Raw genomic sequence first — 15,836 nt, forward strand, 5'->3', positions numbered from 1 at the left:
AGTCATAAGAGACACAGAGAGAGAAGCAGAGACAGAAGGAGAAGCAGGTTCCCCATGGGGAGCCCAATGCAGGACTTGATCCCAGGACTCTGGGATCAGGCCCTGAGCCGAAGGCAGACACTCAACCACTGAGCCACCCAGACGTCCCAAAATGGTGGTATTGATCCAGCACCTGTGTGGTGTGCTTTGTGATCCGTCTTCCCTGCATGATGGCATGGGTTTGCCCTGAGCTGTCTTTCTGCCCTGATCCATCTAGGGGTGTCAAGGGTGACTGTGAGCAAGGTGGCCGTTTAGGTCTAGGGGCTCAGCCTTTTGGGACGGAAAGATGTTTTTCCTTTGCCCCAGGATTAACTGGCCTGGACGAGAATCAGACATGCAAACTGGACTTGGAAAGTTATTGCTTTTATTATCAATTATAATTTTAGTAACAGCAGCTAACATTTGTTAAATCCTCAAGCACTGCTGTGCACGTACCCCCTGGAGTACCTCCTTGAATTTTCACAAGCCAGTAAGGCAAGCATTATCATTATTCCCCACTCACGGAAGGGGAAACCGAGGCTCTAAGAGGTGCAGGGACCTGCCTGTTGTCATATAGCTAGCTCCAGGTAGAGGCTAGATTCGAACTCAGATCCATGGAACCAAGTTCTATGGCCTCTATTCCTGAGAAAGATGGCTGTGTGAATCAGTCATGTCCTGCTCTAAAAGGAACTGAAAAATGAAAGTGCCATGCCAGGTAGAAATCAGACGAGGATTCTTCATGTGAAAGGACTGTTGGCTGCACAGAAGAATTGACACAGGATTCTTTCAAAAGCCGAATACATTTTCCGCTAGCATTTCATATGTGCCTGGCCCTGGGATGAGTACTTAGTATGCATTACTTTATTTCATCCTTCCAGTATTATCCAGTGTGGTGGATACTGTTGTTCCCATTTCCTCATGAGAAGAGTGAGGCACGGAGAATGAAGTAGCTCGTTCCAGGTCAGACAACTTGTAATGGGTCTGTGATTCGGACCTGGCTCTCTCTGACTCCAAGGCATTTTATTTTCTGACATTTCTAACTGATAGGCATTATGTAGTAGCATATACGTGATAAAAACCGATATTGAGCTTAAATCAAAATAGGAGTGATTTTTTTCTTTTCTTTCTTTTTTTTTTTTTTTACAGCAATGAGCTCCCCACCCACCAGTAAGGGGGCTGCTCTGGAAATGTCGCTATGCCCTGCATGTCCTGTATAGGGCAGCAGAGAGCCATGCGCTGGTGACCTGGGGCGTGGGTCGGTTGAAGTTAAGCAGCCTTGGCATATGCTTGTAGTGTCGATGGGGACATGGTGGAAAGTGACAGGGCGGATTGGCTCTGCCTGCTGTTCTACCTTGGCAAGGGCTTTGACCCGCCATCCTCCTGCAAAGACTTCAAGGAGGGTGCCTATAAGGTCCAATCTTTCTTTGACCTAGCATGTGAAACTGGTGGCAGCCTTTATGGCTACTCCGAAGGCAAAAGCGTAAAGCAGGCGATTTCAGGTTCCAAGTGTAGAGCTCCTTCTGGGGCCCAAGCACTATCCGTGTTGCCCCGCCGGAGTCTGCTGGCGGGGACACCCATGTTCTCCCTGGGCACCTGAGCTTAGGTGTGCTCTGGCTCACAAATGCATGTGCATTTCACCATTCTTTCCCTTCCCTCAGCAAAAGCCTTGTCTCTCCTTGGAGTAACTTCAAGGAGCAGGGTTCAGGTGGATTGAACTTTGGGGTAGCATTAGGCCTTCATCCTGCTGTCTGATATTGGGCACATAAATCTGCTTGCTTTATGCAGAAATTAATCGTGAAACTCAGGCAGTATACCTCTTTTTGCATTAAGTCTCGGATCACACTGGTAACTGAGAGGGTCATCTTCATCCAGCTGGGCTGGTTCGCATGTTTGCTGCCAGGTGAGCATCTGCACGGAGCTCTGCCCTGCCTCCCTTCCCTGCCGTGGCCCATGGGGATGGGTCCCTAAAATCCTGGGGCTCACCTGCACTGGATAGGTTGGGACAATTTACTTTTTACAAGGAGTCGCCACCTCCCCTCCTTGTCAACCACAGATCCCCAACTGTCATCTTTCTGCTTTGGAATCACCCAAGTGGTGATCTTGATAAGGAAAATATCACACAGCTCATCAATTTGGAACTGAGCTGGCTAAGACTGTGGATTTAGGAATAAGGCTAAACTTGGATCTGGATCTCAGTTCTGCTATTTACCTGCCTTGGACAAGTTACTTAGCCTCTCTACGCCTCAGTTTCTCATCGGTAAAGTGAGAGGGTTGTTGTCAGGACTCATTGTGTTAATCCATGTCAAAGCACTTAGTTCAGTACTCAGCGCTTAGTAAGCAGCACCCATTGTCATTTGTCATATTGTTCTTTGGCGACGGAGGTGGCCAGTTCTGGACCATTGGGTCGAGCTGTTCCTTCTGGCACCTGGTGGAAGTCCTCTGTCATGCTGCTATGGGTTGCAGATTACCAACAATGATCCTGCTTTGCTCCTCCCTTCCCTAGGTGAACATCATCCCTATCATTGCCAAATCAGATGCCATCTCTAAGAGTGAGCTAACAAAGTTCAAAATCAAAATCACCAGCGAACTTGTCAGCAATGGGGTCCAGATCTACCAATTCCCTACAGATGATGAGTCTGTGGCAGAGATCAACGGAACCATGAACGTGAGTGGGAGCACAGGGGTTCGTTCATCTTTCTGACCATTTGCTGCTTATTTCTATTGTCATTATTTTACAAACAAGCCGCTGAACATCACAGTCCATTTTAGCGCGGTCGACTCTCGATCATCTAAATCTCAGGGGTTTGTGAGAAAGAATCCAGAACCAGAACAGCTCTTCTCCCTTAGCGGTGATGGCTTCAAAGCCTCAGAGAGGCAGAGATTAATAGCCAGAGACCGAGGGAGGGAAAGGCCAACCTGAGGAAGAGTCTGGAGCTGGAGATTCAGACCTCTCCTTCCACTTTCCTCTTTGGTGCTGCTTCAGTCTAAGCCAGCACCCCCCCACCCCCTGTGGGGACTGCCAGAAAGGCAACCGGTTCTCCTCTCTGACCAAAACAGTGCCATGACAATCAGCGAAAAAGCTGGCTGGCTTCCGAGACTTCCAGGATAATATGTACTCAGATAATCGAGCTCTCAACCCCCGGGAAGGGAGGAATGACATATAGCCTCCAATTTTTCTTGTGACCAGAGAAATGTAATTTTTAAGTTTCAGGGTTTTCTTTTGTTTAATAAATTTACTTTTTATTGGTGTTCAATTTACCAACATACAGAATAACACCCAGTGCTCATCCTGTCAAGTGCCCCCCCTCCCAGTGCCCGTAAGTTTCAGGGTTATGCTTTGCTTTATTAAGTGTGAATGAATAAAAAAAAAAAACACCCTGACTTGCCATCTTTCCTCTCCTCTTCTGCTAACCCCCCCAACTAGAGGAATGAGTAATGAGCAAGGCGGGCAGTCAAACATCTCCTCATGCTTCTTTACAACATGTTGATGCTGTTGCTGCGAAATCTTCAATGTTGTGATTTCAAGGAGACAGCTAATAGCTTTCAGAAAGCCTCTGCTTTGGGAACAGACTTTTTTTTTTCCCTCTGTTGAGAGGCATCAGTTTTTCCTAATGACATAATGCCTGGGCATAACCAAACTCAGGAAAGCCTTGCAGTAAAAGCCATTTTTAGAAAACTTTCCTGCTGCCGCCACCGCCCCTGAGTTATCATTATGGTATCAGTTGCTACCTCTTAGAATTTGGCCAACAAATGAGCAGCGGGGCAGCAAGTCCTTGTCTTGACTGGCCTGCCCGCCCATCGGTACAACCTGAGATATGTTCATTATTAGGAGTCCCTCATCATCTTTTGACTCCTGTGGCCTATGAGTAAGGATGCATGGATTGGTGTGGGTGGAGTCCTATCCTCTCTGACCCATCATGAGCATGAAAAAAGGGGGAACAGAAAGATGAACACTTCTCCTCTCAAGCAGTCTGGGCACTTCTATGAGAACCAGGCTCTGTTGTGATGAGGAAACCTGAAAGGGTGCCTAGCCTGCAGAAAAAGGGGAACCTCGAGGGAAGCGTCTTCTGGTGTCACTGGCATTGATGTCTGGAAGCACTTAGTCACTTCAGAGCATCAGGCCCTAGTAGATACCTTCAAACTTGGGTGCCCTATGTCACCAGGTAGCTTTCAGACTGGTGATTTGATTTGCTACAAATAAATAGGGTAAAGGATTGTCAGCAATCTCAAGACCTCGCCCCAAACGACAGCTCACTACATTGTGAATCAGGAATGACAGTCATTTTGGGCTCTGTTCTGCACCCAGCTGTGCCCTCCTGATTGAACTTAGGGTAGGTAGGCTCAGCCTCAGGGTTGGAAACTTCTCGTGCTGTGAAGCAGTGGTTCTCAACCACGCTGTTTTGGCTGTGAAGAAGTTCTGTGTCATTTCTTATAACAGTCCAAAGTATGCCAGTGTTTCACTTTGAAAAACTAAATTTGAGGGATGCCTGGGTGGCTCAGTCAGTGAAGTATCTGCCTTTGGCTCAGGTCATGATCCGGGGGTCCTGGGACTGAGCCCCATGTTGGGCTCCCTGATCACTGAGGGGTCTGCTTCTCCCTCTCTGTGCACACACTTGCTCTATTTCTTTCTCAAATAAATAAATGAAATATTAAAAAAAAAAACTAAATTTGAGTGGATTTAGGATTATCCCCATAATAACGTCACTCAGCACTCATTCCTTGACATCCCACTGTGCTTTTTTGAGTGGGGAAGAGTGTGCCTGGAATTGGGCATGTCCGTGGGAAGGGGCATGCATGTGAATGCCACGTGTTATCTCTTGTGATGGGGAAAGGGTGGGGAGTCGCTGCTCTAACATGCATATGTGGGATGACTTAACCTGTCTGCCACTAGAACAACTGTTGAAAGTCCCCAAGGTCTTCAGACAAGCTGTGGTGTATGAAGCTGCATCATCAATATCTCGGGTGCGGGTGGTAGGAGGAATGGGTACTGGCCTTTCAATTCTGGATTTGATTCCAGCCAATCATCATGGGGACTGGATTTAGAAGTGGAAGAAGCCTCTTGCCTAAGTGGAGAAGAGCATACAGGCATGCCACTGCTCCCCACTAGGGATTTGCATGGTGGGAAATAAGAGTAATGAGGTCTCAGCCTCCCTCTCGGCCTGTAGGTGGGTCTGAAAAATGGCTTCAGATTGGGGGTCAGTGAGAGAAGGGAGTGAGAGGTCTTGTTGCATGCTTCTTCAACCCATGCTCTGATAACTTTCAAGGCTGTAGACTTTAATGATAAAAATTGCTATGTTGTTCAAATTGAATGTTGTTCTTTGAATGGCTCAAACCATGGCCAGCGGCCAGGGAGGGCATAGGCCCAGTTACTTGACTTGGCTCGGTCTGTTGGCCATCTGTGAGGTCTTGGGTTTGGCTCCCCCAAAAGCATAGAAGCCCAGTGAGAGCACGTGGATCACAGGGAGACCCACAGCCATAAGCTTGTCCCTTGTCCAAGGCAGCAGTGCCATTTCCAATGTTTGCATGTACTTTTGTGGGAATCACCCAAGGTCGACTTGAGAGAGGATTGAGCAGTGCTTTTGCTCAGTCGGCAGCAGGAGCCTGAAATGGGGATGGGCATAAGCAGCAGCATGCCTCGGAAATCGTGTCCTCACTGAGAGGAAGCCACTCCTGATCAGGTTATTCTCAGACAAGGAATAAACAGTCCCAACAGTCTCTATTTCACCAGGGCGAGGAGAACAGTCATCCAGCTTCCCAACTCTAAAGGATGTACTGGAACTGGAATAGAATAATTCGTGCCAATTGGATCATCAAACACTTTAAAATATATGGAGAGCAATCTTTTTTAAGATATTATTTATTCATGAGAGACACAGAGAGAGAGAGGCAGAGACACAGGCAGAGGGAGAAGCAGGCTCCTTGAAGGGAGCCCGATGTGGGACTCGATCCTGGGTCTCCAGGATCACACCCTGGGCCTAAGGCGGCGCTAAATTGCTGGGCCCCCGGGGCTGCCCTATAGAGAAGAATTTAAGGTAGACACAATACTGGAAAGGTAGTGAATCTGAGAACAGGCTTCCAAGAGGAGGCTTGAGAGTATCTGTTGGAATTTTCGGAGACAGGACGTCTGACATCTGGAGGCACATCTGCCCGTGTTTCAGTCCCTGCAGCCAGCAGAGTCTCCTCCCTGGGCCCACACAAACAAAGTGTCACCCCTGGGAATGTGGTCGGTTGGATGGTTTACCGTCTCCTTGCTCTGCTCGACTCTCTCCTGGTGGTCAAAGCCACCAGTCTCTGAAGAGCAGCAGAAAGAGGGCCAAAGCCTGGCTCCGTGATTTCCCGCCCTGCATGGTTAGGTGACTTCCAGCAGATGCTGTTTAGCCAGGAGGCAGGCTGCAGGCTGCTGCGGGCAACTAGGAGAGGCTGGCAGCAAAAGCATGGTGGCTTTACTGCTCCCTGGGAAGATTTGGGCACAGGACTTACGGACCTGGGCAAGTCGTTTCCCCCTAATCACAAGTGGGGTGTTTGAGAACCGCCCTGTATAGTTGTCATGAGAAGCCAGTGAGATCTGCCTGGGAGCACTCAGAAAAATTACCCTGGCATATGCTTCTCGAAACAGACATTGATGCCAGTTGCCAAGAGTGTGCTGGGGGAGGTCTCAGGAGCCCCGAAGCTGCTGTGGCGGGAGCTGTGCCTTAGTGTGGGGATTGACAGATTGACAGCGCTATAAGGAAGAGAGGAAGCAAGTGACCCTGTCATCCTAACTAACAATGTCTTGCGGGGATAAATATAACAGGCTCAAGGGAATAAAAAACTGATGTGTGTGTGTGTTTTCTTTAATGCCTTTATTCTCAGATTTTTTTCCTTCCTTTCCTCTTTAGCCCAGAGAAGTCCCCACCCACTTCACACACCCTCCTCTATCACTTTCAGCTGAGAGTCAGGGATGCTCCAGAAGGTTCTCTTTCTCACCTCCTCCCTCGGTCTAGCCCTCTGCCATGGTCGCCCTCTGGCTCTTTTGTGTTATGTGGCTGAAGCGTTGGGTCTTGGCAGGAGGGGCAGCATTTTCCCCCAGAAAGTGCTTGGGGGTGGATCTGAGCTTCCCAACATGTTGTGGGGCCCTGAGTGGGAATGGACGGTGGTGCCTGGATGTCCCTCCGACAAAGCCGGCTTTGTCCCTCCGACAAAGCTCTGGCCCTTGGGCAGGGTTGTCAGGACTTCGGGGCCCCCCAACACCCCATGTGTCGCACTCCCAATGACCCTCTTGTTCAGACCCCCACCCCCACCCCAGGACCAATGTAGCATTTGCTGTGTCCAGCCTGGCCCGTCTTCCATATATCCATAACCTCATCCCTCCTTCTTTCCACATCCCCACTTCAGGCACAGCCAGGGGGAAGGCCTGGAGGGGTCTGCTGAGGTGATACTCAGAGCAGCTGAGAGGGGGTAATGGGAGAGCCACCTCTGCAGGATGGCCGAGCACCTCGGGAACTTGCGGGTGTCCTGGAGCTGAGTTCCCGGTTAAGTCCTGTGGTTTTCCACTCTGAAGAATATTCTTGGAGGTGGGGGGGGCAGATGCTAAAGAGAATAAAGGGGGGGGAGTGGCTATGACATCAGCACACTGATTCAGCAAGCAAAAGACATTTGCTGTAGGTTTGTCAGAATTGAACTGCTTCTGATAACCTGGCTTTGAGCCGCAGGGGCACTCCAGGGTTTGAGAGTGCTCACATCATCTGCTGCTCAAACCCCCTAGGTGAGAGTGGCAGGCCACTTCAAAGTCCAGTGGTGGGCTTTGAAGCCAGTGAGTTCTGGGTCCCATCCCTACTCTGGCCCCTGCTATTGTGTGCCTGCTGGCAACTGGACCTCAGTTTCCTTGTCTATAAAATGGGGCTGATAATACCTAACTCCACAGTGCTGTTGGAAAGGATCAACAAAATGATGCCATGCCAGGTAGAGGACCTGACAGGTGGGACCTAGAGCTGCCTAAGCTGCTGCTGCTGCTCACACCAGTTCTATAGCTACCACAACTGTTGGTATGAATTTTTTGGATTTATTTATGAGAGATACAGAGAGGGTGGCAGAGACATAGGCAGAGGGAGAAGCAGGTTCCCTGTGGGGAGCCTGATGTGGGACTCGATCCCAGGACCCCGGGATCATGACCTGATCCGAAGGCAGACACTCAACCACTGAGCCACCCAGGTGCCCCAACTATTGGTATAATTGCTACTACCTCCTCTGTGAAGCCTGCTGTGACTTCATGAAGTAAGCTGCTCCCTCTGATCCTCCAGCTCTCGAACTTCTGTCTATAGTCTAGACTTTACTGTATTATTATTATGGGCACGTCTTTCTCCCGTACCAGACTGTGTACTCCCCAGGAGCAGGCTCGCAGATTTTTTTCAACGTTGTACTATTGATACCTAGCACATAGTAGGGACTCAGTAAATACTTGTAGCATGGATGAGTAAGCAAACGAGTCCAAATATCTGTGCTTGAGACCTGTTTCTCCAAGCAAGCTCAGAAAGCTTGCTCCAGTGGACTTTCCCTTGTCTGTGTAAAGCCCTTTTGGGTGAAGCTTCACCCACTATTTATTTTTGTAAACAATATTGGTCAACAGTATTTATTCAGTGGTTCCTCTTAGCCAGTGATCATAGCACTTATAACTTGGCCAGCTCCCTGAGAGACTGGGCACCAGAGGCAGTTCCCAAGCTCCATGCTACCTGTTGGGGGCAGTTAGTTGCCTCTTCTTGGACCTACAAAGCCTTCATCAGCCAGGCCCAGCTCCTTATCACCCTGCAGGCACCACACTCATACTCCTGAGTTTGTACTGTGCCTTTATTTTCTTTTTTTTTAAGATTTTATTTATTTATTCATGAGAGACACAGAGAGGCAGACACATAGGCAGAGGGAGAAGCAGGATCCCTGTGGGGAGCCTGATGCAGGACTCGATCCCAGGACCCTGGGATCACGACCTGAGCCAAAGGCAGATGCTCAACCACTGAGCCATCCAGGTGCCTCTGTACTTTGCCTTTCTTTCCTCTCCTGTTTTTGGCCCTGCTACTGCCATTCAAGTAGTATTTATTAAGCACCTTCTGTGTGCAGGTATAAGACCCTACATTTGAGCCCTTGGTCATACTGTGTCTTATATGATTCTGGGTGTGCAATTCAGGTGCTCTGAACAAGATAAGCTCCTAGAGTGTCTTCTACTTCTTTTGTCTCCCTTAGGGCATTTAAAACAACTCAGCACAGTTATGAGCATGTGGGAAAATACTTGTGGACTTCTAGACTCAAGAGTTCAGTGTGAGCTCTTGCTTCAGGGAACCTTGAAAATGAGGAACATACAACTCAGTCCACAGTGTGATTGCAGTACATCCCGGCTCCTGCAGCTCTCACACCCCAGGGAGGGGGCAGCGATCCTTGCCCTCTCAGTCCCTGTTAGCCCCCCTCATCCCATTTAGCCACCTTCCAAAGGCTTTACCCCTCAGTACCTGTGTATTCTGAAAAGCATGCTCATCTGTGTATCTGCTCATTCTGCTTATTTTTCATCTTTGTCTGTTCTCTCTGCTCGGCCATGTCATTGAGAATTTCTGAACGGTGGAAGCTTGGACTAGGCCTCTTAGCCCCACACAGCTCAGAGCTGAAAAAATGCCTCTTGGTGATGGTGATGGGGAGGGACACCACAGTGTGATGGGCCCAAGGCCCCGGAGCCTGGGCCATGGTCATATCAAGGGATGCTGGGCGCCTCCCTCCCGGAGCTCTGCTCTGAGCCAGTTTGCCTTCTGTTCCAGGCCCATCTGCCATTTGCTGTCATCGGTAGCACGGAGGAGCTGAAGATAGGCAACAAGATGATGAAGGCACGGCAGTATCCTTGGGGCACGGTGCAGGGTGAGTGAGTCTCTGGGAGATGGGGCCTGGGGAGCCCCTGCCATCTGCCTCGTTCCTTGTCTCCAGCCGTTATGTGACCAGTCCCTAATTTGTCCCCTGGTCTGTACTCCTTTGGCTTGGGCTTCTGGCAGCGATGGGCAAACTCTGGCCCCACACCTGGATTCTCTGCTGTGAGCAAGCTCTCTTTGTCCCTCATGGAGAAAGCATTCCTAAAACAAAAACACATGTAGGGGGAGCCAGGTAAGAAGGAATATGTGAGAAAGCATGTGTATTGGCCCAAGGGCACTAGGAGACGTACAAGAATATAGCAGATGATCAGCAAACAACCCAGATATCCACCAAAAATAAATCAGATGAATTGCAAAATGTTCATCTAATGGGATGTCAGACAGTGGTGAAAATGAATGGATTATAGTTACTGCTGCACGAATGAACCTCAGAAACATAATGTTGAACGCAATAAATCATAGAAGAATGCATGCCATGTGATTCCATCGATATGAATTCCCAAAGTAGACAAAATGGAACAAGATCTATATTTTGAGTAATTCGTACATAAGTGACGAAACTATAAAGAAAAAGGATAATAAGGCAGCCCGGGTGGCTCAGCAGTTTAGCGCCGCCTTTAGCCCAGGGCGTGATCCTGGAGTCCTGGGATCGAGTCCCACATAGGGCTCCCGCATGGAGCCTGCTTCTCCTTCTGCCTGTGTCTCTGCCTCTCTCTCTGTGTGTGTGTCTCTCATGAATAAATAAATAAAATTAAAAAAAAAAAAGAGAGAGAAAGGAAGGATGATAAAGCCCAAATCAGGATAGTGGTTAAGTCTCTTTCAAGACCAGGTCAAGAGACACAAGGTGCTGGTACTATTTCACCTGCGTTATAGACACATTGTTATTAATTTCTTCTTTATTTCTGTATGTGTGTATATATATATTTGTATATATATACATATATATATGGTTATTATACAATTTCAAAACAGATGTATATACACTCAGGAAACTTCCTTTCATGGTGTGCCTGACCACGGCATAAGCTACCCGTGGGACTAGTCAGTTCTATGGATGAAGCAAGGCCTGGGACGCTGCCATTGGAGGAAGAGGTGTCTTCAAGTCTTCAGCTATAGGCTGGGTCTCTGAGCACAGGGGCACCATGTGTGAGAGGCTGGCTGATTCACTGCACCCTCATCCCTGCCACTGAACAAACAACGGGAAGTGGGTGAGAAATTGTCCATCTTGCATACAAGGCTAGCATGCTTTAGGGCATGCCATAGACTCTCCAGTGATCGCTAGATTTTCCATAGGTAGGACAAGACTGGTTATCAGAGCTGTGCTAGGTTTTGGTCTTCTCTGCCATCTGAGGAACATTTGTGAATGGTTCCTGGACCCAGAGTCCTAACTGGGAGTGAGTTTGTGGTCTGAGAGACAGGAGCCTAAAGTAAAATGAGGAGAAACCAGCAGACATGGTTCCAGTGACTTCCTCTAATTTAGATCACGCACACCTAACCAACAAAGGGTTTTTGAAGGTTTTTCTGATAAGTTGGAGTTCACTGTTCTGTTCAAGTGACCTTGGAGTCACTCCTTTTTTTTAAATTTTTGTGTTTTTTGTTTGTTTGTTTTTTTGTTTGTTTTTGTTTTTGGAGTCATTCCTGACTGGCCACCAGGGATCACTGTCTGGAGATGGAGGAAGAACTATTCCTGAGAAGTTGCCTGACTGATGGGATTTTTAATATTAGCTTATGTTCTATGGCAGCGAGGAGCTTTATCCCCAAGGAAATGGATCTTTAAGAAAAGCTTTTAAGGTTTTATTTATTTAAATAATCTCTACACCCAATGTGGGGCTCAAACCCACGACCCCAAGATCAAGGGTTGCAATGTTCTTCCGACTGAGCCAGCCAGGTACCCCAAGGCAATGGATTTTCAGCAGAAGGGTTATGTGAGCCCATCCAAGCTTTGGAAGGGTTACTCTGCCACAAGGCCCACCTGTCATCCTGGACCCCCTCCCTGCCCCCACACCCCTCTCCCTGGCCCTGGAAGACAGAACCTAGGGTGACTATGTCAGTTTATCATCTCAGGCAACCCCACCGCAGCCATGGCTGAGGCACATACCAGAACACTGCTCACAACCTTGTGTTCCAACTGGAAGTCCACTTTGTTATGATTTGGTCTATTTCTGTCCTTCTTGGCCACTGGCCCAAATGCAAATCTTTGCCATACTCTTTTGAGGAGGGAGGCTTGTTCATTCAGGCTAGAAAGTGAGGTCCACTTTGTCCTGGTCATCATTGCTGCTTTCAGGCCATTATCCATCCTCTAAAAAACACCTCCTTTGAAGCTACTACCTACCATCCAGATGGGCCACACCTTGGTCCACAGCCCTCCTTGTCTCACTGCCACCTATAGATGTCCTAGTTCTTCCCCTTTATTCTTTGGAGACCTGGCACCTGCTCAGAGCCTTTGCCTCTCCTTTAGATCGCCTGCATTTCAATCCTAACTGCAACTTGCTAGCTATGGAACCTTGCCTAACCTTGTTGAGACCTTGTGTGGGCTATTTGCTGATCTGCCTGATAAATTCTGATTCTTCCCTCAAGAGTCATCTTAAGGGTTGCCTCTGGTGAAGCCTTCTCTCTGCTGGTGCTTCTTGGGCTCCCCTCTTCTGAGCTTGCACTGCACCTTGGCCATATGCCTCCATTTTGGTAATTTTTGCATTGTATTATATTTGTCTGTTTGCATCTTTTCTTCCACTACACTGTAAGCTCCTTAGGGCAAGACTCCATGACTTCGTTTCTGAATTCCCGGTGAGTCACACAATAGCAGGAGCAGAGATGCTGCAAATATTTATTGGACAGATGGCTGAATGTGCATTTGCTATTAGCCTAAAAGTGGTGAAGAGCAAACGAACATTCCCCTGAGTGCCTGATTGGTGAATTTGGGTTGAGGTGCTACTGAATGTTTTCTTAGATATTTTTTATGGTCTTGCAGTTTTCCACTACTGTCAGCCCTGTAACTTTCCATGTGCTTTTTCAGTGGAAAAGTGAGTCAGGAGGCAAATTCACAGGCTCCATGTACACAGATGGAAAGGCAATGTGGCTGTGAGGCATCTGGCCTCTCCATTCATCCATTTCCGCTGCTTCTGGCCCTCCTTTCAGTATGCTTTCAATCCCCCTCCCCTGCTGTGCAGTCGAGAACGAGGCCCACTGCGACTTCGTGAAGCTGCGGGAGATGCTGATCCGGGTGAACATGGATGACCTCCGGGAGCAGACCCACAGCCGGCACTACGAGCTGTACCGGCGCTGCAAGCTGGAGGAGATGGGCTTCAAGGACACCGACCCCGACAGCAAACCCTTCAGGTACCCCTCTGGCCAGCCCAGCCCACCCAGTGGCTGGGGAAGGCTGGCTGGGGAGGAATCACCCAGGGAAGTGAGACACAGGTGCCGGGACCTACAGCAGCAGGGCTGTCACTTGCCCCTTCTACTTGTCCCCTCTGCAGTGGCAGAGCTGGGCTTGGTGAGCGCAGGGAGGAGGCCCAGACGACCAGCAAGGCCCATGGGCTCCCTGCCACACAGACACACGCGCGCGCGCACACACACACACACACGCACGCACGGGCATCAGCTGCGGTCAGTTGTGCCAGAGCTTTGTTCTGCAGCATGGCAGTCTGTGCCTGTCCTCTGCCCCGCCAGGTTTCCGGGCGGCTCCTTCCCCTCCTTCCCCTTACCAAACCCAGTCTATGGGACCAGATGGGACCCGGTTACAGTTGTTGCACACGCACATCAGGGACCTTCAGGCTCTTCAGGTGCTGTCCTTAGTGCCGAAGTTCGGGTGCAAGTTTTGTTTTGACCACCAGATGTTAATCCTTTTTATACTTCTCAAATCCGAATCTGAGAAGCTTTCAGAGGAGAGGCATGTCTCCGAAAGCAGTTTATTAGGCCCACAGGAGCCGTCTGCCAAGTGTCCTCGTCTGATCTGTATGCGTGATGCAAGACATACGCCCCACATTTTAAATTACCTGGTGGTGTTCTTTGTTACAGCTCAGTGCCCCCTCAGGAAGTGCCAGGCCTCAGTTAGGACGGGAGGGGGGTGCTTCAGAGCACGAAGTTGGCCTCTTGGCCTCTGGGCAGAGCATGGCCAGTCCTGCAGGGATGCCTGGTTCCAGAAGGGTGGACTCGCTCCCCTTCAGGGGCAGGGGCTGCTGGAGCTGCTGGGATGGAGGAAATTGTGCTTATCTCTCTGGTGGGCACTCCCTCGGTTTGCTCTCTCCTTCCCCTCCCATAGCTTTAATCTGCATCTGTGGGGGAAGAGGTGTGCCTCTGCCGGTTCCTCTCTAGGCCCCTCCCCTCCTCCTGCTCCATTCTGAACGCCTGTTTACCTGAGTCTTCTTCCCTTATTGCATGCAAACATGCGCATCCTGAAGAAACAGCTCCCTTAGCTCCTCCTCCTCACCATTCCCTGCTCTTTCAAGAAGTTTAGCTCTGGTGAGAAAAAGAGTTGTTTGTATTTACTGGCTCCTGCCCCCCACCCCTGCGCCTCTGAAATGCCTCTCTCTGAGGTCAACAATCACATTGACTGGCCATGATGGGGCCTCTGAGTCCCATCTTTTCCGATTTCACCTGAACGTTAGATATTCCTCCCTACTGCCTCTTTGCTGAAATTCTCTCAGCCTTTGGCTTTTTAAGCACTGGCCTGGCTGGTTCAAGTCCTTCTCTCTCGCTACCCTCTGGGTCTCATTGGCAGACTCCTCTTCTTCAGCTTTTTCCTTTACATGTTGGTATGCCCCAGGGGTCTCTCCTCAGGCCCCTGCTCCTGTCACTCTGTGTTCTCTTGGCAGCAGCTTCTTTCTACTATCGGCCCTACTTCCCACCTAGAAAGAAATGACTCCCACGCAAAATCTTACTTTTGAACTCCAAGCCCATTGCTCCAACTGCCTACCAGATATTCTCGCTCAGACGTCCCACGGAGGACGTACCTCAAAAAGTCCAGCGGTCTAAGTTTCAGTTCATCTTCCTTTTTAAACGTGCCCCTTTTCCAGCATTCCCTGCTGCACTTCATGATTCCACCATCCACCTGGTTGCCCAAGCCAAAACACTCAAATCATTTGAAATTCCTTCCAAGTCCTAGGAGTTCCTTTTTTTAAAAAAGATTTTTTTAAAAATTTATTTATGAGAGACACAGAAAAAGAGGCAGAGACATAGACAGAGACAGAAGCAGGCTTTCTGCCAGGAGCCCGATGTGGGACTCGATCCAAGGATTCCAGGATCACGCCCTGAGCCAAAGGCAGATGCTCAACCACAGAGCCACTCAGGCGTCCCCAAGTCCTAGGAGTCCTGCTTCCCTCACTGTTCTTAAGTTCCCCCAAATCCTTCATCTCTACCAGCCCTTAACATTCAGATCCCATCATTTCTTTTTATCCTGTTTCCTTCATGTGCCACCCACCGCCCCCTTGGCAACCACGGTTTGTTCTCTGTATTTAAGGGTCTGGGTTTGCCTCTTTTTTCTTTATTCGTTTGTTTCGTTTCTTAAGTTGCACTTATGAGTGAAATTACATGGCATTTGTCTTTCTCGGACTGACTTATTTCACCTAGCCTTACACCTCCTAGCTCCATCCATATCGGGCCATATGACAAGATCTCATTATTTTTTATGGCTTTCTTATGGAAGTGAGAGATCCAATCATTTATTTGGATTGTTGGGAAGTCTCTCCTTCATGCAACAGCCAGGGTGGTCTTTCTCATTTTCAAATTGCATGAAGTCAGTCCTCCTGCTTGAAACCCTGCCATGGATAAATGACCAGGCCTGTAATGTGGCATCCAACACCCAGTCTTTCCTGCGAGACTCAGGAACCCCACCTCCCTGTACTCCACAGCTTCTGTGATCGTCTCCGGCCATGTTGGACTCTGCCTGGCTCCCCAAGTACATCATCCTCTCTCCACGTGTGCCCTTCCACATCTGCC

The 15,836-nt window shown here is 49.1% G+C and overlaps 1 protein-coding gene across 4 annotated transcripts in view; it reads left to right on the top strand.

Annotated features, from left to right (window-relative positions):
* SEPTIN6 (septin 6) overlaps positions 1-15,836 on the top strand; it is a 67,226-nt gene that overhangs the window by 39,055 nt on the left and 12,335 nt on the right. For all 4 annotated transcript variants that reach the window (XM_077889321.1, XM_077889322.1, XM_077889323.1 and 1 more), the window contains exons 5-7: positions 2,522-2,683; positions 9,795-9,891; positions 13,067-13,235. In XM_077889321.1, coding sequence (XP_077745447.1) covers positions 2,522-2,683; positions 9,795-9,891; positions 13,067-13,235 — 428 coding nt within the window. The remainder of the gene's footprint in view (positions 1-2,521; positions 2,684-9,794; positions 9,892-13,066; positions 13,236-15,836) is intronic.

This window comes from Canis aureus, chromosome X, assembly GCF_053574225.1.
Source record: "Canis aureus isolate CA01 chromosome X, VMU_Caureus_v.1.0, whole genome shotgun sequence".
Lineage (NCBI taxonomy): Eukaryota > Metazoa > Chordata > Mammalia > Carnivora > Canidae > Canis > Canis aureus.